General features: G+C 34.2%; 1 protein-coding gene across 8 annotated transcripts in view; it reads right to left on the bottom strand.

Moving 5' to 3' along the window:
• LOC135157275 (otoferlin-like) overlaps nucleotides 1–23,892 on the bottom strand; it is a 105,366-nt gene that overhangs the window by 52,776 nt on the left and 28,698 nt on the right. For 5 of the 8 annotated variants that reach the window (XM_064112325.1, XM_064112327.1, XM_064112329.1 and 2 more), the window contains 11 exons: nucleotides 23,391–23,549; nucleotides 20,536–20,571; nucleotides 19,144–19,266; nucleotides 18,020–18,172; nucleotides 17,396–17,588; nucleotides 16,904–17,028; nucleotides 16,284–16,418; nucleotides 8,260–8,421; nucleotides 6,919–7,056; nucleotides 6,157–6,318; nucleotides 4,096–4,255 (listed from right to left, as the gene is read on the bottom strand). In XM_064112325.1, coding sequence (XP_063968395.1) covers nucleotides 4,096–4,255; nucleotides 6,157–6,318; nucleotides 6,919–7,056; nucleotides 8,260–8,421; nucleotides 16,284–16,418; nucleotides 16,904–17,028; nucleotides 17,396–17,588; nucleotides 18,020–18,172; nucleotides 19,144–19,266; nucleotides 20,536–20,571; nucleotides 23,391–23,549 — 1,546 coding nt within the window. The remainder of the gene's footprint in view (nucleotides 1–4,095; nucleotides 4,256–6,156; nucleotides 6,319–6,918; nucleotides 7,057–8,259; nucleotides 8,422–16,283; nucleotides 16,419–16,903; nucleotides 17,029–17,395; nucleotides 17,589–18,019; nucleotides 18,173–19,143; nucleotides 19,267–20,535; nucleotides 20,572–23,390; nucleotides 23,550–23,892) is intronic. The other 3 variants (XM_064112330.1, XM_064112331.1, XM_064112332.1) reach the window with 1 other exon arrangement.

Here is a 23,892-nt window from a genome sequence, read left to right as displayed (position 1 = left end):
TTCGAATGGTACCTTTGTTCGAAAAAACAAACCTGCATTGAACTTTCTTTTAATGTAAGATTTCAGACAAATATTGTAAATTGCCATCATCATTATCATCTCTATCTTGATTTTGAGTATCTCTGATAACTCATTTATAGTAAATTAGCTGTCTTTGATTAGATCTTATTCCTTAAGTTGGCAACCATAGCACTGCAGTTTTCTTTCGCTAAAAAATCATTTATTTCATTTCCAACAGAAACAAAAATTGTTACTCTATATTCATTTCACTACAATGTTCAACGCTAACTTCCTTTGAACATCATTTTCAATTCATGATTTTATGTATGAACAACTTATTTTATTATAGAATATTTTCTTTCATATGTAAGGTTAATGTTCTCTTTTAAATATTTCTAGAGTCTATATCAAGGGAAAGTTAGATCACAATCCAGCCCATGGACCTAAAACCAGAAAGATAATCAAAATCACATGAAATGTTAAATAAACATTGGATGATACAGGGAGTAAGACAGTTTGAAGCATGATTTTGAATAATGAACAAATAATTCAGCCAGTAATTTGAGATTTATCATGAATAACTTTAAAAACTTCATTCCAGACTGTAGCTGTATTTGATTAGCTTTTACTCATTATGGTGATATTCATAGTTTTACTGTCACTGATATTTTTTTCCCTACAATTTCCACATACCATTTAACTTCATTTAATCATGGCGTAAACAGATCAAGATTTTATTCTGTTTACAATTGTATGTACAGTATTACCCAAGCTTACCCAATTTGATCATTGCTGAACACGTCAGATTTTTTACTGATTGATTTTCAATAAAAAATTATATGAATAAATGACATATAAAGACTGATAAAGAATAGCCTTACAATTTAAATTTTGTGATTTCAAATTCAGATAGATAATGTTAATGCTCTCTTTTTTTTTAAAAGGAAAGATTAGATCACAATCCAGCCCAAAAATATCTTACCTTCACCTAAAATCAGAAAGATAATCAAAATCAAATAATATTTTCAAAAAAACTTGGATGATAGAGGGAGTAATAATGTTTGAAACATGATTTTGAATAATGAACAAATAATTCAGTCAGTAATTTGAGATTTCTCATGAATAACTTTAAAAACTTCATTCCAGACTGTAGCTGTATTTGATTGGCTTTTTATTCATTATCATAATGATGATATTCATACTTTTACTGTCATTGTTTTTTTTTCTCCTACAATTTCCACATACCAGATAACTTCATTTAATCATGGCATAAACAGATCAAGATTTTATTCTGTTTACAATTCTATGTACAGTATTACCCAAGCTTACCCAATTTGATCATGGCTGAACACGTCAGATTTTTTACTGATTGAGTTTCAATTAAAAATTCTATGTATAAATGACATATAAAGACTGATAAAGAACATCCTTACAAGTTAAATTTGTGATTTCCGATTCAGATAGATAATGTTAATACTCTTTTTTTTTTTATAAAGGAAAGATTAGATCACAATCCAGCCCAAAAATATCTTACCTTCACCTAAAATCAGAAAGATAATCAAAATCAAATAATATTTTCAATAAAACTTGGATGATAGAGGGAGTAAGAATGTTTGAAACATGATTTTGAATAATGAACAAATAATTCAGTCAGTAATTTGAGATTTCTCATGAATAACTTTAAAAACTTCATTCCAGACTGTAGCTGTATTTGATTGGCTTTTTATTCATTATGATGATATTCATACTTTTACTGTCATTGTTTTTTTTTCTCCTACAATTTCCACATACCAGATAACTTCATTTAATCATGGCATAAACAGATCAAGATTTTATTCTGTTTACAATTCTATGTACAGTATTACCCAAGCTTACCCAATTTGATCATGGCTGAACACGTCAGATTTTTTACTGATTGATTTTCAATCAAAAATTCTATGTATAAATGACATATAAAGACTGATAAAGAACATCCTTACAAGTTAAATTTGTGATTTCCGATTCAGATAGATAATGTTAATACTCTTTTTTTTTTTATAAAGGAAAGATTAGATCACAATCCAGCCCACAAATATCTTACTTTCCTCTAAAATAAAGAAAAGAGAAAAGAAAATGAAAAAAAAAATTGCACTAGAAATAAAAAAGAATTGATAAAAAACATCTCAACAATGTAAAAATATGTGATTTGCATGTAAAAAGAGCAATCTTTCAATCATGTAACCAATTTAGAGATATTCATGATTATTATGATTTTGAAATAATTTTCCAATGAAAATGAGATGGTGAAGTATTCAGAGAGGACTCAGTATAATGTACATCCATCCCTCTTTTTATGGTGTATTTGGCATGAGTTTTAGCATTTTGCATCAAAAGTTATTTGACAAAATCCCAAAGTGAGATTATTTAACATAAATGGGAAAATAGGAAGCTTTTGAAAACACGACAAAATGGAAAAGAATGGAAAGTTTAGCCAAGTTTAGTGGTTCATGCATACTTGTCACCATCATGGAATCTATGAGCTTTTACAGTTGGGGAAAAGAATGGCAATGCAAGATCACAAAATGAATAAATGAGGACCTCTTACATGTACACGCCTATTTCTTTTGAGACATCACAATGAGGTCAAATATAGGTATATGACCAAAAGAGAAAGTAAGTGAGACAACCATACATAATAAAATCATATTTTTGCCCATATGTCCTCAAGGGCTCTTTACCTTCTTCTCTTACCTTTTCGCACTTCAAGCAAGTTGCCTTTTTTACATTTTACATAATGCGTTACTATTATGCAGTTGATTCAATAATGTAAGTTTCTTATGAAGCCCAATTGGCAAAAACTGGATCTATTCTTTCAAAATATACACTTGTCTCATTTAAGTAGTCTCTTGATTATTGCAACTGCAACGGATGGGGGACAAACACCATAATATATGAAAGACTTTTCTGCATTAACGAGCATGCAAAGTTAAACACATAGTTGCACAAGAAAGTTGTTGACTGCATACATATGTTGTATACCTTTTCTCCAGCTGGCTCATGGCTGGCTGCGAAGTTAATAGGCCACTTGTTCTTTCTTTACACACCCAATAATAAACATTGATTTCTGAATTTGTTTTTAGTTACCGAAGCAGACTGAAGCAAGTATGCCCAGATTGACACAACCCTTCATGCACCACAGGCAAACTGATACATCATACAGGGAAAAGCTACAACCGATTCATTATAATAATAAAAATACAGTACATTTATTGATAAGATAATAAATGGCGAAGTTATCGTTGCATGCTAAGCAAGTGCATAACAAAAAATTAATAACAACATGAGTAAAATACAAGCATAGTTTTAATGATTATAACATTGTTCACCACAGGCCAGCAGTGTAACATAGATCCATGGAACATACAAAATCAGAGAAATTAGCAACCTGCACATGTGACCTGTTACCCTAAAACTAAAAATAAGTCAGTAGGGAATCCTATCATAAAAATAGTATTAACAAAAAGTAATTTCGTTTCAAAAAGAAAAATTATAAAAAATAGTTGAAAAGAATAATCCTTCTTCATACTGTAAAAAAATAAAGATGAAAAGCTGAATAAAAGAAGAGATAAAAGAGTTCTCTGACACCACTTTTTTCTGGTTTGCTTTTAAGTTTCATTGACATTGCACATTATGCACATCTCATGCTTGAGTGAACCCTAAACTTCAGATCTTGTTATCTACTTATTTTTCTTTTTAACTCTCAGTGAATTTCTTCTACACTCAAACAAGTATTTGTGTGGGTTATTGGGGATCAATTTTTACAAGTCATATATCATTTTAAAGCTAAGGATGTACATTTCACTCTCAATAAAAAAAAAATAGAATTCATTCATTAAACCCATTGGAGTCCAACCCTGCATGGGGGCTGGAAAAACCAGGGAAATTTGTATTATAGTGAAATTATTCAGTCTCCAATGTTTTAATGTTGGTTTTAGGGTGGCAGGTCACACAATCAAGTAAACTATGACCCCAAATCAGAAAGCTGCATAAATGAGACATGCAACAGGTTATTCAAGAATTTGTCATCTTTCTTTGATGAAATTAAAAACTACTCACCTGCTTCTTCTTCTGGAGGCTTCTCTTCCTTCTCCTTGAGTTTGTAGGAAGACAGATTACCCACTACGTTGGTACCGACAAGGGTGAAGCGACCAAACTGACGGCAATCGACCACCCTGATGGTCAGCGGAGGACAGTACAGGTCATTCTCTGGTAGATCCTGGGACAAGAATACAAATCAAATCACATTATACAGTGCATCCCAGAAAAACAGACAACTGTTGATTATTTATCATTAGTTATTCACAAAGACAAAGGACAAATGACTGATCATTTTAAAGCTTAGAATATCCTCTTTCACCTAGTACAACTCAGAAGAGAGTTAAAATAATTTGAAGAATACCAAAAAGGTCACTCAGCAGGTGGTACCAGAGTTTCAAAAAAGAAAATCACTTAAAAAAAAATCTAAAAAATTAAATATCCTCTTTAATTTTGATACCTCAATCACAGAAAGTAGTCAAAGGGAATAAATTTGCTTTACAAATTTGAATAGCATTTTTTGTCAGAGGAGAAAGGCTCTCAACTAAGTAATGTAGAGTCCTATGAAAAATATGCAATACAGAAGACTTTATGTGTAGCAGAACATGTATTTAAACAAGTGGAACGCCTCTGGCAGTCTCGCCTGCATTACGCAATGTAATATAGCAGCAGTGCTAACTTTGAAAACTAATATAAAATAATCATTCACAAAAACACCATTCATACAATGACATAATACCACGTTCATTGACCATAAATTACATTTGAATGGAGACTTAAGACTGTCAACTACACCCATGTCCACATTTCATTCACTCTATCCATAAACTTTCAAAGCTATGATGGAAATTCAACAATTACCCCAACATGGCCTAAGTTTATTGACCTTAACTGACCTTTGACTTGGTTTTGTGACCTGAAACTCACAGGGGATGTTCAGTGATGCTTGATTACTCTTATATCCCAAGTTTTATGAACTAGATCCATAAACAATCAGAGTTAGGATGGTAATTCAACAAATACCCCCAACACGACCAAAGTTCATTGACCTTTAATGACCTTTGACCATGGTCATGTGACCTGAAACTCGTACAGGATGTTCAGTGATACTTGATTACTCTTATGTCCAAGTTTTATGAACTAGATCCATAAACTTTCAGAGTTAGGATGGTAATTTAACAAATACCCCCAACACGGCCAAAGTTCATTGACCTTAAATGACCATTGACCATGGTCATGTGACCTGAAACTCGCACAGGATATTCAGTGGTACTTGATTAATCTAATGTTCAAGTTTCATGAACTAGATCCATAAATTTTTAAAGTTATGATGGTAATTCAACAAATACCCCCAACACGACCAAAGTTTATTGACCTTTAATGACCTTTGACCATGGTCATGTGACCTGAAACTCGTACAGGATGTTCAGTGATACTTGATTACTCTTATGTCTTAGTTTCATGGACTAGATCCATAAATTTTCTAAGTTATGATGTAATTTCAAAAACTTAACCTTTGGTTAAGATTTTGAAAATAATTTTCCCAACATGGTCTAAGTTCATTGACCCTAAATGACCTTTGACCTTGGTCATGTGACCTGAAACTCAGGCAGGATGTTCAGTAGTACTTGATTAACCTGATGTCCAAGTTTCATGAACTAGGTCCACATACTTTCCAAGTTATGATGTCATTTCAAAAACTTAACCTGAGGTTAAGTTTTGATGTTGACGCCGCCGCCGCCGTCGGAAAAGCGGCGCCTATAGTCTCGCTCTGCTATGCAGGCGAGACAAAAATGTGGAGCAAATTGCGATGCGATACCAGGAAAATTATTTCCTGAGTCAAGAAATAACATATCTGTAATTTATCATCAGTTCTGAAAAAAGAGCACGAAACTGCTGTTCCAATTCTACAATTTTCGACAAAGACCTTCCAGCTGTTCATTGTCATTTGACAGGCATTTTCAATATGTTAATTCTGGTCTTGAATTCTCCATTCATTGCTGAGCAAAAATTCCTGACTGTGAATAAAAAACTGCCCAATGTGGATCAGGTATCAGATACTTGTAGTATTATTGTACTTACCACGTCAATGAAGTGGACGTTATTGGGGAAGTTTGGATTGCGTTGAGCTTGGGATATAATGCTGGATGAAATGGTCACACCACCGACCTCTATATCACAGCGTGGCTTGTCCACAGTCATCAGCTGCAGCCTCTTCAACTCCCTCACACCCCAGAACAGAACCTAAAATCAAAATCACAAATACTTACTATCGAACAAAATACAAATACAAGTGGGGGCGTCATGGTCTAATGGTTACAACTCTCCGTCTTTTAATCAGAGGGACGTACATGTAGGTTTGATTCCTAGCATGGCATGTTTTCCTTCAGCAAGAAATTCACCCACATTGCGCTGCTCTCAATCCAGGTGAGGTGAATAGGTACTCGGCAGGATTTATTCCTTGAATGCACCAAGTGTCTTTAGCAGCTGGAGCTAAAGCCGGGGTAATATATAGTGCGCCATTGAATAGACAACTAGTACTAGCCTCGTACATGTAAATGCTATATATATATTATTATTATTATTATGATTACCTACTATTAAACTGAAATAGATACATAGGATCGGATATTCAGAATGCGCATCACCAACACACATATCAATTTGTAACATTTTATCATTTGAAAAGAATGTGAATCAGATAATCCTATCAAAACAAATCATCCAATGTGTGATATTGTTTGTGCAGCGAAGATTTTAAAGTTGTAAAAAAAATGACTGACCCACCCAACTTTCCAAGTTTGGGCACATGAGGATAGCATAACAATTTTTAAATGAACGTACCTCCACCCTGAAACGACAGAGTCTTGGTTTGATTTCTTTGGGGATATTGACGATAGGAGTTTCTTTCTTCTTTTCATCATAGGGAGGTATGGTGATGACTGGAATACCATCAGGTAGAGATTCACTGCTCTTCGTCAACTGAAGGACATAAATGTAAACAGAACAGTCCAAATTTATTTAAACAATAAAACATAAAATCAAAGCATTTATACAAATGCAATAATGTAAATTTAAGGTGTGGACCCCTTAGAAGCAATGCTTGTACATTACAGTCTAACTTGTATAATACAGTTAAAGTTTACAATGCACGTACAGTATAAATTTATTTTCTATAAGAGAAAAAAAAATGTGCCACAAGCGTCAGCTTTCTTACCCATGAAATAAAAATAATAACATCTAAACAGACTTATGACTGAGCTTGAAGTAATAGAATATTCATACAATATCTCAGATGTCCATACCTTAGTGTAGAAACAAATTTTTATATGCAACTTATGAAGAGCTCCTATCTACTATGCAGAGGGAGGGATGGTGATGATTGGAATACAAAGTCATAATTACTTATATTTACATAGAAAGCACATGGCATGACTGAATGTCTCTATGAAAAGGGAATGAAAAAAAAGGGAAAATGCACCGGTTCCATGATCCTTATCTACATGAGAGCTCTTCACAAATTGCATATTTATTGTTACAAAATATGTTATGTCTTGTTCACGAAATTATGAATATTATCCTATGGAATATATATTTGGGCTAGTGGTAATATGTCCAAGCAGGTTTGGGTATACCTTTAAGGTAATGCCATATTAGTTCGATAGTTGCGCATGATGTGTACATTAGGATAGGTCTGAGTTTAGGGTTAATATTTGGTTTTATGTGTGATTAATTCCATAATAGCAATAGACTAATCGGCAGTTACCTCAAGGGTAAGTTCGTATAACCAACCTTTCCTTTTTCAACTAGGTTTGAAAAATTTCAAAGCAAGATATGCCTGACATAGCAGGATGCACAAATTGCATAGACCTGGTGACTATAATAGCACATCAATGAACACATTGCGAAGGTATTTCTTGCATTTCTCCTTTCAATGCACTTGCAAGTTGCTTTTACGATGTATTCTGTTATATACCCGTTCCTAATGGATGTATTGTTGCTACCAGTGGATCTTATGAAAACACATTTAAAAAGAATATATAAATAATCAAGTCATCAGAGTTGGTGCTGTCTCATTAAATATTAAACCACCATGCCATTAAGAGTTCAAATGACCTTCTGATCATGCGCAGAAATGGAACTAAGAACTGGCTTATTATCATGGAACTGCCTTTAAACTCCTACCTGTATCATCTCGACTGCAGCCAGGAGCTGTCCTCCAGGGCTCTGTCCTCTGTAGATATCATGCCACTGAAGCATCGGTGGAAACAGAGGTTTCTCATAGAAATCATCCAGGAGGTTGACAATCGGCCTGATCAGGGCTCGACCGATGAATTCACAACCAGTCTACAAAGAGTGATTGATGTCAAAATACAATACAATCAGAATTGGAAATAACAATAAATTCACAACCACTCCACAAAGAGTGATGTTAAAATACAATACAATCAGAATTGAAAATGAGAGCATTTTACTAACCTGCAGGTATTTACCATTCCACAGAGGGGAGACATTTGAAGGACCTTTCAAAGACCAAAAATTGACAAGGTCTTACAGCAGTCTCCAAGATCACTGAAATTTGTCATCTCTGTGGAATGGTTCAGGAAGACCCCTCAAAGAACTCTGAAAGACTAATCGATGTTTCTTGCCTTACTGGTCTTAGACTAGTCCTCCAGAGATCTTTCAATGGTATTTCAGAGATCTTTCATGCAACAAGTGATCTTTCAGAATTCTCCCTATGGACTTTGCCTGGTCTTTCAATCAACGATCTTTGATTGATCTTTCAATATTCTCTCATGAGTCTTACAGTGATCTCCGCAAAAATCTTGAGAAACTGCCGAAAGATCATGGAGAGACTAATAAGAACTTTGAAAGTTCATTAAAAGACCACTGAAAGACCATCAAAAGACCATTTTCCTGTAAGACCGCTGAAAGTCTGTTTTGAACCGTTTCAAAAAGTTTTGGAGATCATGGAGACCACAAAGACCACTGAAAGATCCATCAGGGATCGTGAAAGACCTCAGAGATCTTTGAAAGTTCGTTGAAAAGACCCTTGAAAATCAAGCAAGATTTATGGTCTTACAACAGTCTTTCAGAGGTCTTGCTCTCTGTGGAATGGAGGTTTTATTAAACTTGTTGCATTTTGCGAGCTGGGCCTGTTGCATAAAAGTTGCCAGCCAATGATAATTACCATGGTAACAGTGCTTAATAGCCAATCAAAATCATAGATTCCAAGGAAATAAACATTGGATGGCAATTATCATGCAATGGGCCCCGGCCATGTGGGTTATACATTACAAATCTTATGGGAATCAGCCAATTAAGCCGTGAATGAGTTGGCATCGGAAAATTATGTTTAAATTTGGTAAAGACTCAAGTCATGGGATAAGATTTCATTCCTTCATAAAGGTGAATCATGATTAGCATTACAATTGGTTTTGCATAGTTGTACTAAATTCTCCAAAACACTATAGCTGCAATGCCAAATAGAATGGATAATAAGAGAAAATGATGCCACTGTTATTTATAGGGTTGGCTGGAGTGGGAAATACTGGTGGTATATACCAGTAAATACTGCCTTTATAATATTCACAGATAATGGGAAATGATTGGAAATGCAGGAAAATAATATGAAGTATACTTCTTGAATATTTTCAGGCATTGCCCATGTGTTTCTCAAGCATACTTGAACATTACCCATTACCTCCCTGTACTTCTGTGTTACATTCCAGCATTTTCATGTTTTTTCCAGTATTTCCAACCTGGGTGCGAAATTTAGTAAATTTCTCAGGAAATAGCTGAAGTCCTTAATAAACAAGGATGACTGCTTGTTTAGAATGGTAGTAATACAATTTATAGTAAGCATTATATTGTTCCTGAACATTTTACACTGTAATAGGAAGTTACAAGTAAGAAGAAAAACAAGAATAAGACAATATGCAAATTGCCTCCATGATAGACTTTTCTCAGAGTAGTCTTTGGACAAGAACATATAGAAGATACGCCATTGATATAAAACATAATGATTAAGATAAAACACTTTATGCTAGCAGGGTATAAGTTTAAATGCAATTGGTAATTAAGCTTATATTTTTGGAAGACTAGACTCATAGCATATATAAAGAGGAAAGTAGAATGAAATTAAAATCAACTTTATGAAATATTTGAACATAAGAGAAAAAGAAGCAAGTTTTCCATGCTAAGATAATTCTACATTCTTATCCCATAGGCTCCTTTTGAACTAATTTGTCAAAAATGTGCTTCTTTTCTCTGAAAGTATTATCAACATGTACACCTGTAATAATGAAAAGGGCACAATGGAAATCAATTGATAGAAAATTATCATGTAGCTTATTTGTGAATACCTTGTCGTTTCTGTGAAATATACAAGTTAATGACCCCCCGAAAAAAAAAAAAAAAAACTCTGTGATGTGCATGTATTTAATAAATTAAGATGGGATAAATTCAAGAAATTAAATTGAAATCACCAAATATAAATCCAGCAGTAACTGCTATTTAACGACACAAACTAATTCTTCCTTGGTGCATCATGAAAAGTTATACTATTAGTATGAATAAATTCAATCAGTGCTTTGCAAGGTGCAATAAAAACAGTTTGTTGTTCATAGATCCATCGTGCTCACTAGTGTTCATTAGTCTTTAAACAAAGTGTTAGCAAGTCTAAATCTGATCTCACTAATGCTGATTTGATTTTTTTTATCTCTACCTAAATCTGTAAACAAATAAGAGCTTAATATAATGATGAGAATACTTTAATTTGCTAAAAAAACTGCATGTTCGTAATCATTATTTGAATTATGCACCATTAGCAAAAGTCAGAGTCATATACATGTTATCTTCATCATAGAATCCCTCCTGGCGTACTTTCCTTGCTAATGCTTCTAATTAAGCATATTTAACCCCAAGACCTAACATGTACATTTAGTGACAAATGCATATATGTTATAAGCAATTTTCACATAAACATTGCTTGGCCAATAATATTCTGCAAACTGTATGATTTTATTCCTTACTACACATTTAAGTTAAAAGAGATCTAATTGTGAGTGTATAAATTGCAAATTATACCCACTCTAGATGTGATTCAGTTAAATCCAAACATTGTCAAATTGGGGAAGTCACTGTGAAAGCACAGAGTTAGATTCTTGCTGAAAGATGTTGCCTAGACTTGTTGCCCGGTTTAATATATCATTTGTGGTTATTCAATTAAACTATTATTACACACACACAAGCAAACACACACGATACTTGTACCTGAATCTGTGAGCATGGAAACGCCAAATTTGAGTGGAATAATTTGGAAAAGAGAATATATTTTGAATAACCAAGAAAAGAGCAAATACAACTCTAATAACTGCAACAATTTTGCGCTCTATGTATATATGTACATCTAAGTATGCATAAGAACTGATCTAGTTCCGAATCACACCCATACAGAGTGATAATAGGAAATCAATCATTTTGGTGTGAACTGTTAATCCATACACAGTGTATTATATCTCTTTCTGGAGCAAACTGTGAATCCTTTTAGAAATTTTACTCCAAAAAATGCAATCGGAAGTACCTCAAAGAAGCACTGGAATATTATTCATATCAGTCAGCAAGTTTTGCTTGAGTCTTAAAATTTTTTATTTTTCCTTTATATATATATATATATGAAGTGGCTGAGGGATAGGTTTCATGATATTTGCTCCATAAAACCCTATTGCAAGGTTAAACCTAGAACCCTATATCTTAGACGAAATAAAGTCCAGAGCAATTGTTACCGGAGCAAATGTTGTGTCACTGTGGCATACGTATGATAAATGTTATATAATTAGCAGCATTTGAATTTTTCTTGTACTGACATGGCTGGTATTAATATAATTATTTTGAATGACAGAGAGAGAGAGAGAGATAAGGTAAAACAAAGATATTCTCAGTAATGCATCAATATCAATATTTAATCCTAGAATTCTTTAAAACAAATAAAAAGGCTATGGTTATATGGCACAATGTAAAGTATGGATAATATGTCTCCACACCAAATACTTAAATGGTATTCATATTATTGGCAAGACATGCTAGAAGTGAACATAAAATTTGACAACAAAGAGATAAAATTTCATGCAGCAAAATACATTTATTGCCTGTATTACAAGCATAAGATTAACATGCCATTAAAAAGCCTATTTTCATAAGAATAAAATGGAAAGTCATAAATAAATGAGAAAATATAAATGTATTTCTAACCAGCATTTAGCCCTCCAGTCAATTATTTCAATCAATTTGGCTTGTTTACCAAGCTGAACATGAAATTATTTTTCTCCTTTCATTAAAAAAAGAAATCCTATAATCTTCGATTTAAAACCCTCATACACCCATAGCATTGCAGGAGTCTAATCATGTCGCTGGATAAATGTATATTTGTTTTCCTTTATAAGCTTTATATGCAATCAATCCTTACCCTTGACTGTTGAATGAGTTGAAAAAAAAAAATTAAATAAGCAGCACAACATATCACCAATGAGAAGTGGAACATATAAATAACAAATGAACAGTTATTGTATGGTATGGTATGGGGAATGGCACATTCAGTTACATAGAGTGGGGAAACACACAAAAAAGCACAATACATTTTATTTCTTTTTCATTTTCAATTTTTTAAACAATGAAACATTGCACAAATTTGCAAGTTATGGCCAGTATGATCCCAGCTACATGTAACTAAATCATTACTTGCTAGATACTTGATTTGATATATATACACATATATATGATCCTACATTCTTGCAGCATGCATCTTAGCTTCATGGCTATGGGCAACCTACTAATACATATCTAGAAACAATCAAATAAACTAAGAAATCTACATAAATCATAGGCAAAGTCGATGGGACAAGAGAGAGAGAGAAGATAGAGAAAATATGTGACATGTCAAATGTCTGAGATCTTTTCTGCAACAGGTTGGATTGCAGCTTCAGAGCGTTGCAGGTTTGCGTACACTGTGATTTTGTTGCATTCAGATCTTAGTACAATCACGTCACATACATTTAGTGTGCACCGGGCGTTAAAGAACCAAATAGAAGAAAAAGAACATCTTTTTCTAATTGCTACAGACTGTAAAATATTTGCATGCAATTACTGTACAGTCATTGAAGTAACATCTATTTGCATCTATATGCCTATCATTATTACATATTACACTCAAAGCAAAATAGTTCTTTTGGGAATAACAAGTGTGGTGAATAAATCTTCGATTTCAAATTTAAGAAAACGAATTGGTGGAATATTTTTTGATAGACTGCAAACTGCAAAATCATAAATTTTACCTGAAACTATGTTCGAAACATATTAGGAAAATGGAATATCAATCATGATCAGACCATTTTGAATGTGAAGTTCTCATCCTTTGCCGGGAAATTACATTGGGTGACTTAAAGTGTGGTGCTTAAAAGTGGTATTGATATTGGTTAAAACAAGTTGCACAAAACACAACACCTAACTTGAAGAAAGGTTCATATTACTAACATCAACAGGTGCTAAGCCATTCTTATGGCGGAATAAGGATGAGGCTCAACCAAAATTTTTCCCTTCTTGCTCAGTTCAGCACCATGATTTACACTTTCACTAACACCCAACACCTTCCTTGAAATCAATCTATAGTGTTCAAAACAAAATGGTGCTGTTTTTAATATTCCCACATTTTTCCCCCTCTATACTCATTCTCTACTTGTGAGACCATCTAAAGGCAGAATTCTATCCTCTATCTAAAAGAAGGTACTTTTATACATCATTATCGATATATTCTGACCACTCAGTTCAAACCCACAACAAGTTACAGGGTATAATTCTCCATAATCATCCAATATAAATCGTTAAAAAACATAAATGTTCATACAATTTCATTTTTGTGAAAGAGTAATTGTATCTATTGTAAAAATAAGTAAAAAAAAATTAATTAAAATGAGATAATCACATTTTCTTAGGAAAACTTTGTCCATCCTTCAGATTTAAACAAATCTTGCAGTATGCAACTTATGCTGTGGTGAGCCTTTATCTCCAAACACTCTCTCTCCAAAGCTGAGGATATCACAATGTGAATTCATATAATTCCAAAGCTTAGGATCAGTTTATCCTCACTGAAAAAAATTAAATCAATCAAGTTTTGATGGATATACAGTGGACTTTGAACAATGTGGACAGATATAAACAGACAGGTAGACTAGCTTAGCCGGGGTAATATAGGAGCGCCTTGAGCACCTAGCAAGGTGGATACGTGCGCTATACAAATCCTATATTATTATTATTATTACACATGCAAATATCTACTTTCAATTGACTAAACTTGCATGCAATGATTCTTACCCTCTGCTGCACACAGGGAGACAATACATTGAGACAAAGAGACAATGAGACACAGATACGTTACGGTAAAAGACAAACACACAGACCGCAATGAGATAGGATACAGGTCTACAAAAAACAATGGGGTTTCCAAATGACATAGGTTTAAACAGTGAAATAACCACACAATGAATAGTTTTTATGTAATAGAGCATTTTGCACAAAACAATGACAAGTACATTTATACAATCATGTAGATTTAAAAAAAATTAATGTACCTAAAATGATGACATAGGGATATAAACCCTTTTATGATCAAAACACGTTTCTTATGAGCACGTATACAAACAATGATAGCTTTAACTGTTTGGGATGTAATTCTAAATGATATGAAACTTTTGAATTCAAAACGAGTTGCAGAGGAGGTATATTTAAAAAAAAAGATTTCACCTACATCTAACAACACAATCAAAAACATAATGACAAAAAGCATGTGTAAAAATGACCCTGTGAATTGCAATATAGGTGAAAAGCAATCATCTATGCAATGAATGTCCACTTTCAATAACAAAGATTAAAAAATGATCAATTTTTTAATTGTTATGATGTATAAATCATACTATCACACAAATATCATGCAGCTTTAATATGTCAACATATGCCTCATCCTAAACTATAATCTGTCATTCCGTTTTTTCCCAAAGTAGCCACTCACTTCCCAAGACATTACTTGAAAATGAATTCTATGCCCTGTAAACTGTATGCACCTACAAATTTAATAATCAATAAGTCAAACATGTGGTCTACAAAATGATACTGCAATCTGTACCACTTTCTAAGAATATCAATCTACCATTTAATATCTATATGAAAAGAGCCACAAAGAATTAAATAATCTCGATCAAAGCAATATGTATTCCAGATGATCCCGAGTGCAGGCTTCACAGCTAAATGCACACATCTAAAATTCAAAATTTACCGGATTTGCTCCATCCGTTATCTGTTATCAAAGTTGAAATTCATTAAATATTCCAGGATACTTCATTAACAATATTGGGCAACAGAAAAATTATTTTTTTTATCTACTGCACATTGATGGAAACATGTGGAATTAATAAAATGCATTGGGAAAAGCTCTATTTTCAATTTTTTTAGGATGGGGTATTATTAAAAACAAAGAGTACATTTTAGGAATAAATTTACAAAGGATAAAATTGTAAAATGTGCATGCATTCATAGGAAGAAATCATTTTGATGTACACCTAATGTACCATTAAATTAATGAGAACATGTATTTAACTCTTATCATTTGACAAAAAAAAACCCAATCAAAGAATTCGCTAAATATTTGGATTTCACCATACTAAACAAGAGGATAAACCTCTAGTATAAAGGAGGTCCTTTTTGAGACACAAAAGAATTGTACCTACAGAAAATACATGATTAGGAGATTGAAGAATAACAGCAATAACTAGAGATGCTCGGCGGGTCGCGCATCTATCTCTTCTTTTTCTATCCTTTTCCGAATGGATCTTGTCACACCCACCCCCTCCCCCAAAATTGAACGTCACTTCAAGTTCAGATACAGGGTCTACTTTATCCAAGAGGCTTAAAACGTGACTAAACAATACAGCATTGCAAGCAATGGGAAACCCCTTTATACTATGGCAACATATATGTTGATTTTTTTGTAATGAATAGCGGTGTTATACTGTATATGCAGTGTGAAATTTCTCTGGTAAAATTAAGTAAGAAAGGAAATGGTTTATGTAATTGTGAGTATCGTCTGGATCAGAAGGACATGTAGATTTCAGAAATGTAACATTTGATCATAAATGTATGTTGATTTTAGAGATACTCACCCCAATGTCAACATCAAAGAACTCCACACAGATGATGGGTGGTTCCTCCTTGATGTTAGGCCTGTTCCCATAGACGACAAATCTCTCAAAGAGAAGAACCTCATCCCATGTCGGACTGAGAGTCTCTTGGATTACCTGATTAAGAAAAATGACTTCATTATCCAATCCATTGAGAATTTGGTAAAATATTTGATACTATGGATAAGAAGAAAATGTTTCAATAGTGCTTTAAGAAAATAAATTTGACGGCGCACACAGCATATGATCTTGCAACGGTGTATAAAAGGAGTAAAATGTGAAACCTCTTAAAAGAAATCCAAGTGCAAAGTACCTCCATTAGAAGAGGGTATACATATCTATACAGAAATCTTTTCTACGTCCTTTCACGAGAAACATATTATACTTGTATGATAATCTTGCTGCTGTAAAGAGTTCTAAAATATGACACCATCATGGTCTTCAGCATTCGCACTGCCGTATTTCAGAAGTGCACACTCTGCAAACTGAATATGACATGAATTGGTTCATCTCTGATCATGCTTTTATATCACGACTCATGGTGTTAAAATGCCACCCCCCAAAAAAAAATTGATATCATAGCTTCAGTGCTGTAAACTTACCCTTGTCTGTTTGACCTCATCCCGAAGTACAACCCTAGCAAAGGGGTCAGAGAGACCAGAAGAGTCTGAACCAATCAGACTCCTTGCCTGGTAGATGTGACATCGAAGCTGGAAGACTAGTTTCTCTGTAAAAGGTAAAATAGACCATTAAAACAGATTGTGAGAACATGGAGGAGAGAAAAAAAATCAGATTAGTGATCTTCAGGCTATCATCCCAGGAGGATTGGTATTCACTAAGAATATCAATGAAATCTGGGGCTTTGATTGGCCAAAGAGTAGTGTTACTATGGCAACTGACACTCGGTGACAACTTGTCAGTGATGAAAATACTTTCATGAAATAGTGCCCATAAAAACTTGCATTCAGAATAATCCACCCACTGACCCATTCACCCATCCATCCATCCATCCAACATCATTCGATCAATCGATCCATCTATCCCTTCCTCCCTCAATCTATCCATCCACCCATTCATTCATCCATCCATCATACCTCTATAGAAGACAAGAGGGGGAGGCAGTTTAGCTGGTTTGATGGCCGCCTTGAGCTCTGGATCCATATGGTATCCACCTGGCAGTCCTTTCAGCATGTCCTTACGATGCTTGTTCAGTCCTAACCATAGGAATACATTCAGCTTTGCCTGTACTGTCCATCCGGCTGAACTAGTTCCCTTCTTGCCTGGGAGCTACGTGTGTTAAGACAAATTGGCAACATATTGAATATATGGATGCTCATTTCATGAATGATCTTTTTCAATTCATTTTTACAATTATTTTCCAACATTCAGAGCAGAAATTCTTGAAACAATATCAACTGATAAGCTACGTTGTAGAACACGACAATGAAGAGAATAATGGTATATTCTGGATGTTTGCTAGAGTTAAGATTATTGCTAAAAGCTTTATCCTCTAAAAATTGCCTAAACATTTTTAATGAGAGCATATGCCACATGGCCATGCCAAGTAGATCTGGAAAGTTTTTCTGAAAACATGATTAAAGCTTTGGGGTTAACAAATAATTGTTTTTAACCCATTGAATTTGCCATTCTTGACCTCTAATAAGTTTGTACAGAGAAAAGGCCATATCCTAGAAGCAATGGATTAAACTTTAACTTACTTTCAAGAAGATAGTTTGCATGGTTCCACACTGGTCACCCTTCTCTTCCTCTACCATGGAGTATATGAGTTTCCTGGCTTTGATCTTGGTGTAGGCTACTCTCTTCCCGTTACTGATCATCCACACAAACAGCTCAGGAAGACTGTGCTGGGGCTAGTATGACATAAACAGATGAGTATACTTAAGAACATTTCATACTGATAGTGACATTTATTTTAGGTTGATAAGGTCATATTTCAGAAACCGCAATTTAACATCTCTCCTGTTCCCCTCAAAGCCTGATAATCAAATGATTGCCTGAAATCTACCACATGACTTATCATTTATTTGAGCCAACAAGGAATTTTGGCATTATATGATACTGATGACAACATGTAATTCTATTGGCTGGTCGGGTTGTGAGATGAGGGTGATTTATCAAATAACAAGGACCCACATCACACCACAGCCAAAGATTCGCTCTATAATAGGTAAATAGTTTTTAAATTTTTGCTTTTTCTACATCCACTTTGTCTACTTTCCGTTAAGTCTCATCCACATGGTCCAATCCTAGTTTTGTTTACTAACAATTTGGTTTCATTGCCATAAAGTCCATCACCACTTGGTCTATAGAATATTTGATGAACTATTAATAAATACAATTTTACTGATAGACTGCAAAATAGTAAGACGATGAACGGGATATTAGTCCATCATCATTATAGATGTAAAGACAGTTAGACCAAATGGTAATTAAACTAATAGTACACCGAATTAAAAGTAGACCAAGTGGGTATAACCATGAAGGAGGTGTTATACAATCTAAGAATTTGACCATCTGCTTGCAGACCAAGTGAGCCTTCTCAGAAACACACTGATATTCTCCAGTGGCTGGTAACACAAAGCTTAGCAATGATCGTAGAACATCTTTCTACGATTGATTCCATTGGACAATCGGTCGTAGAAATGAAATGTACGATTAATTGCTAACCTCTGTGTTACGGGACCCAGAACTCATTTTCCTGAAGAATGAATTACATGACTTGCTCACTTATTTTTATGAAAATCTGACATTATTTAGTCATTTTCAAATCAATTAATTTCGCCAAGAAAGCTCTCAACACTTGATAAAAGAGAGAACCCACCTCATCTGCGAGGAACTTGATACGATGTAGGAAGCCTTTAGTGGCCTTGAGTTTCTCCTTGATGGCCTTATTAGTCCATCGTCTACCCTTCAACAAGTCCTTCGTCTTACGGTTTATTTCGTCCTGAAAAACAATCACAAAGATGTCCATGAGGCAACCACCTTTAGACTCTAACATTTGCCCTCACTTCCATTCTGATTTTTAAGAAAAATGTATTTTGGATAGGTCAGCTTAGGGAGATAATAATAATAATAATATAGGTATATTTATCCAGGGAAGCCACTTCAGTTTTGAAAACTGTTCTCCCAATGGGCCCTGCTATTGTTATTGTTATTTAGCTGGGCTGCCTAGGCACTCCAGCTTTCAAGGAATTTCTTCCTACTGGGTACCCATTCACCTCACCTAGGTTGAGTCCAGCACAATGTGGATAAATTTCTTGCTGAAGGAAATTATGCCATGGCTGGGATTCGAACCCCGACCCTCTGTTTCAAAGTCAGAAGACCAATCCACTAGGCCACAACGCTCCATAAGATGGAGATACATAATCTAATTATTGAAGTAAATTACACTATTCACTGCAGATCGATGTAAAAACTGTGCACGAAAAAAGAAGCTTTGTTAAAATCAAATGCATGCTTTTACTCTAATAGCCACCATATTGAACTACATGTAGCACTCAAAATGACACACATATCATATCCACAATGGACACTAAAATAAAGGGACGAGACAGTAAAGAAAAGCAGAGTGTATAGTCTCCAACATGGTTATAGGCCTACCTCAAAAAGAATAATCACAATTTCAAATAAACAAAAATGTGCAGTATTACTGGTCACTCCATTCACACAAGGATACAAAAAAAATGGTTATTATTTTTCAAAGTAAGTGTAAAGCTAGAATGATTGCTCACAGCTTAATTTATTCTGAATGTGAGATAGACGTATTGTTGGAATGGTACAGACATCATAAATGCAATCACTATGGATTTGGAACATTCAATATGAGGCATATGTGTTTTTTAGCTCATTTTGTCTGAGTACTATGAAAAACTAGTATGTGCTAAGCTTTGTTGTGCTTTATCTCAATTAATCTTTACAATTGTTACATTCATTAAATTAAAGTCATTTGCTTGTTTCCATGAAGTTGCTAAATAATGATAATAGAAGAAAACCTCTTCATCACAAAAAAATACCTCAAAAGTTCACTGTAAATTTGATGAACCATAACAAAATGGTAATGTAGGAAGTCCACAGCAAACAGTTTTCATATTAATATTTAAGGATATCTGTATGCACACAAGTTAACAGGCATAGAATGGTGACCTAGCTATTCTCCAGGGCTACTCTACCGCACACACACACACAAATAACAACATAAGATAGGATAACATGCCTGTCTGCTGATGAAGTTGTCATCCAAATCGAAATCCTGACAAACCATTGAATGCATGCATGATGAAAAATGTCATAAGCATGAGATGAATGAAGTAAACAGAAAAGGAAGGAATCGATACTTGACTAACCTTGACGAAAAGTGACTTCGAAAAGAGTGATATTTAACCCCAAACCAAATCATGGGTAGTGATAAATTTGACCCCCTTGATAAATTTTTGATTGTCGCACAAGCACACAATGGAGTTTTTCATTTCAAGTGTTGCGCATCATTAGGTAGTAGGTTTACAAAGATCAGCCGCAACCTACAGCGGCTGGAGGTATAACAACACAGAAGTCCAAGCCTTTCTCAGATATGGTTTTATCATGAAACCAGACTCGTTCTACATGTCTACTCCACTTCATGAGATATAGCCATTGTCATAATTCATAAATTTGTTATATAGTACAAAGTAATCAAGCCCAATTTCTGGTTCTTTCATTATAAATGTTGTAATACATTACGACACTGACCAGTGGTCATTAAAATATGTAACACAAACAAATAAGTTGAAGTTAAACAATGCATTTATGCAGTATCAATCCCTAATGACTAGTAATAGTATAGATTGAACTTCATGATATATTACATGCAAGAACAGTTTCGTAATTTACATTGTTAAGAACTTTTTGGTCCTAACGAAGGGCATAATTTTGACTGTTTTATTCCCATTTCCACAAGGAAATGGATGTCAAAGCACCCCCTATGACTATGCTTTTCAATAACACAAAAACATATGAATGTCATACAAAGTGAGAAAAAAAATCAAGAAATGAACAGCAGCACAAAAATTATGATTTAAAAACAAAAGAATGACTAAACAAATTAAGTCACAGGATAAACAATCTAAAATAAACATATATGTACAATAAAAAGGTGCATCCAGTGCATATTTTTCAGCAGCAAGCACACAATTATATTTGGCAAAGGGATTGTGACAACAAAATAGACTGAACCCTTTCCTTTTCAATACTATGCAACTTTCCACTTAACTCAAAATTTCCTAATTCCGAACAGGATCTAAGGCCTATGCCCAACAAACCAAGGGGGCCGATGGACCTTAGTGTCTGGAAAGCAGACACGACACACAAGTAAATGAGACACACATATCCACTATGCCTTTCTTTAGTTCCCCCTTCATATTCCACAGTATTATTTTGTCTGTTTTCACCTGCACAATTCAATTAAAAAGCAAGAGATTATTATAAAAATATATTGGGCAGATCAAGGATGGAAGGGGTGGCCCAGCATCCCACTTCTTGTTTTTGTCTGTCAAAATCTTTGTTTTCTTATGATTTAGATTTAGCATGCTAGACGTGTCTAGTAACGCGAGTGAATGTGCATCAGGATACCGGTGTGTGTGTGCATTACAGACAAAAACCATCTTTAAGAAAAATAACCCTGCTAATAACTCTAAGTTAGCATATGTGTCAAGAAAGAAAATCCACCCACCAACCTATAGATACCCACTCTCAAACCACCAACCTCCACTCATTATTCTAATTTCTTACCTAGTAGCTCTACAGCAATGTCTAAACCAGGTACATACAGCATAAATTTAGGCATTATGTAAGATTATCGGCATCTCAAAAAGTTTTAGACTTCACAAATATGGTCAGAAACAAGTTAAGCAAGATTGTTAATGTTGAAATCATTCATATCTGTTGATGGTTTCCATCAAATGGGTTTCATTAACCAATTAAAAATGGAATCATTGAGTGTTGAATGAAGATACAATCCAATCTGTCCAAATAATTAGACATACAACAGTTTGTTACAATTATTAATGCGTCATTATAATTTTTGTTGTGAAAAGAAAAATAATGCACTAAATAGGAAAAAATATCAAACTTTGTTTCCCATTGTCCAACTTCTAAATACATGTAAATCCATCATGCAAGGGATACAGCATTTTGCATACAAAATCAATCTTTTGCTCCATTTGAAACATGATATTGGAGGACAAAGGCTATTAATAAGAAAACCAATGCAGCAAGTGCCTCTGAAAAAAATATCAACTTTACTGAAATTATAAGTTAAGGAGCTTTCACAATTGCTCTTGCGATACTTTGGTCACAATGTACGTTGCACACAATCTCAACGGTTGTAAGCAGTCGCACCGCTAATTGTGAAAGGGGCTTTAATGAAAATCCTTGCATCTCAGTTTATTAAGTGAAATCCTACCCTGATTAACAAAAGTATGAGATGCATCTTTCAATGAGAATCATCCTCAGCACCTTTTTCACTTCTAATCTGTCTATTTCAGTATTTTAGCACTCCAAAAACATTGGGAAACGCCTCTGTGAAAGATGCTAAGAGGGACTCCTGCCAATACGGGAATACATTCCCTTAACATTACATTAGACATTGGGAAACATGGAGACCCAAAACTCACCTGTCCTAGGTTCTATCAAGAAATTTATTCCATTTTCAAAAATCCCATTCCTAATGCTACCCATCCTCTTACATGTTGATTCAATACAAAATGTATTTTGGGGGTGCTAATACATGTAATAATAATATTCAGTTTTCAGGAAGGCATAATCTCATATTAATTGTCTATATAATTATTATCATGCATGGGGAAAGGGGATATATTTTTATCAAAAGATAAAGCTATTTCATAAAGTGTTGTCTTTTTAAAAAGGACTTTAATAAAAATTGATGACAAGAAATAAACAGAAATTAGCAGCCTTGACAATAAGAGTGTACAACAGCAGGTAACATGCTACATTGAGCAGCTCAAGCTCTGAAAATCAGCACCCATAGTACAGTCACAATATGAGCTGATTTTGCACTTTATTTTCAGAGTGTACCTGATTAAAGAGGTCCATAGATTGTTTGCCCTTCTTAGGAGATCGCCTGACAGGTGACTGTGCTGGGGTTGCACCCCCACTCCTAGAGGTTCCATACCCCTTACGGAGGTCACCTAGGTCATCCCCTAGTACTTCTTGGGCATCCATCATTACTGTTTTCTATTTTTTTATCCATCGCATTGTAGCGACATTCAGGAAACATTGGTTGACAAAATGGCAATAATTGATGTTCCAAACAGCAAATATTAAATTTTAATAGGGACAAATATTGATAAGATTATTGTTTTCATATTTAAGAATGGTAATATTTGTAGGCATTGCATTTTCAATGTGATATAGAATTGGGCAACATATTTTCAATACATTTTGCAATGTTTATTTTAAATTCAAAATTGGATATTGTTTTGTAGTCAAAGGAGAAAATGTTGATGAAAACCCTCATAACAATTAAGTAATTAACATTGCATTATGTAAAGTTGGAGTGAGAATTGAAAGTATTAGT

The sequence above is a fragment of the Lytechinus pictus genome, chromosome 17 (assembly GCF_037042905.1).
Source record: "Lytechinus pictus isolate F3 Inbred chromosome 17, Lp3.0, whole genome shotgun sequence".
NCBI classification, from domain to species: Eukaryota; Metazoa; Echinodermata; class Echinoidea; order Temnopleuroida; family Toxopneustidae; genus Lytechinus; species Lytechinus pictus.
The sequence above is the reverse complement of the archived record's forward strand: the minus strand, read 5'-3'. Positions and strand labels throughout refer to the sequence as shown.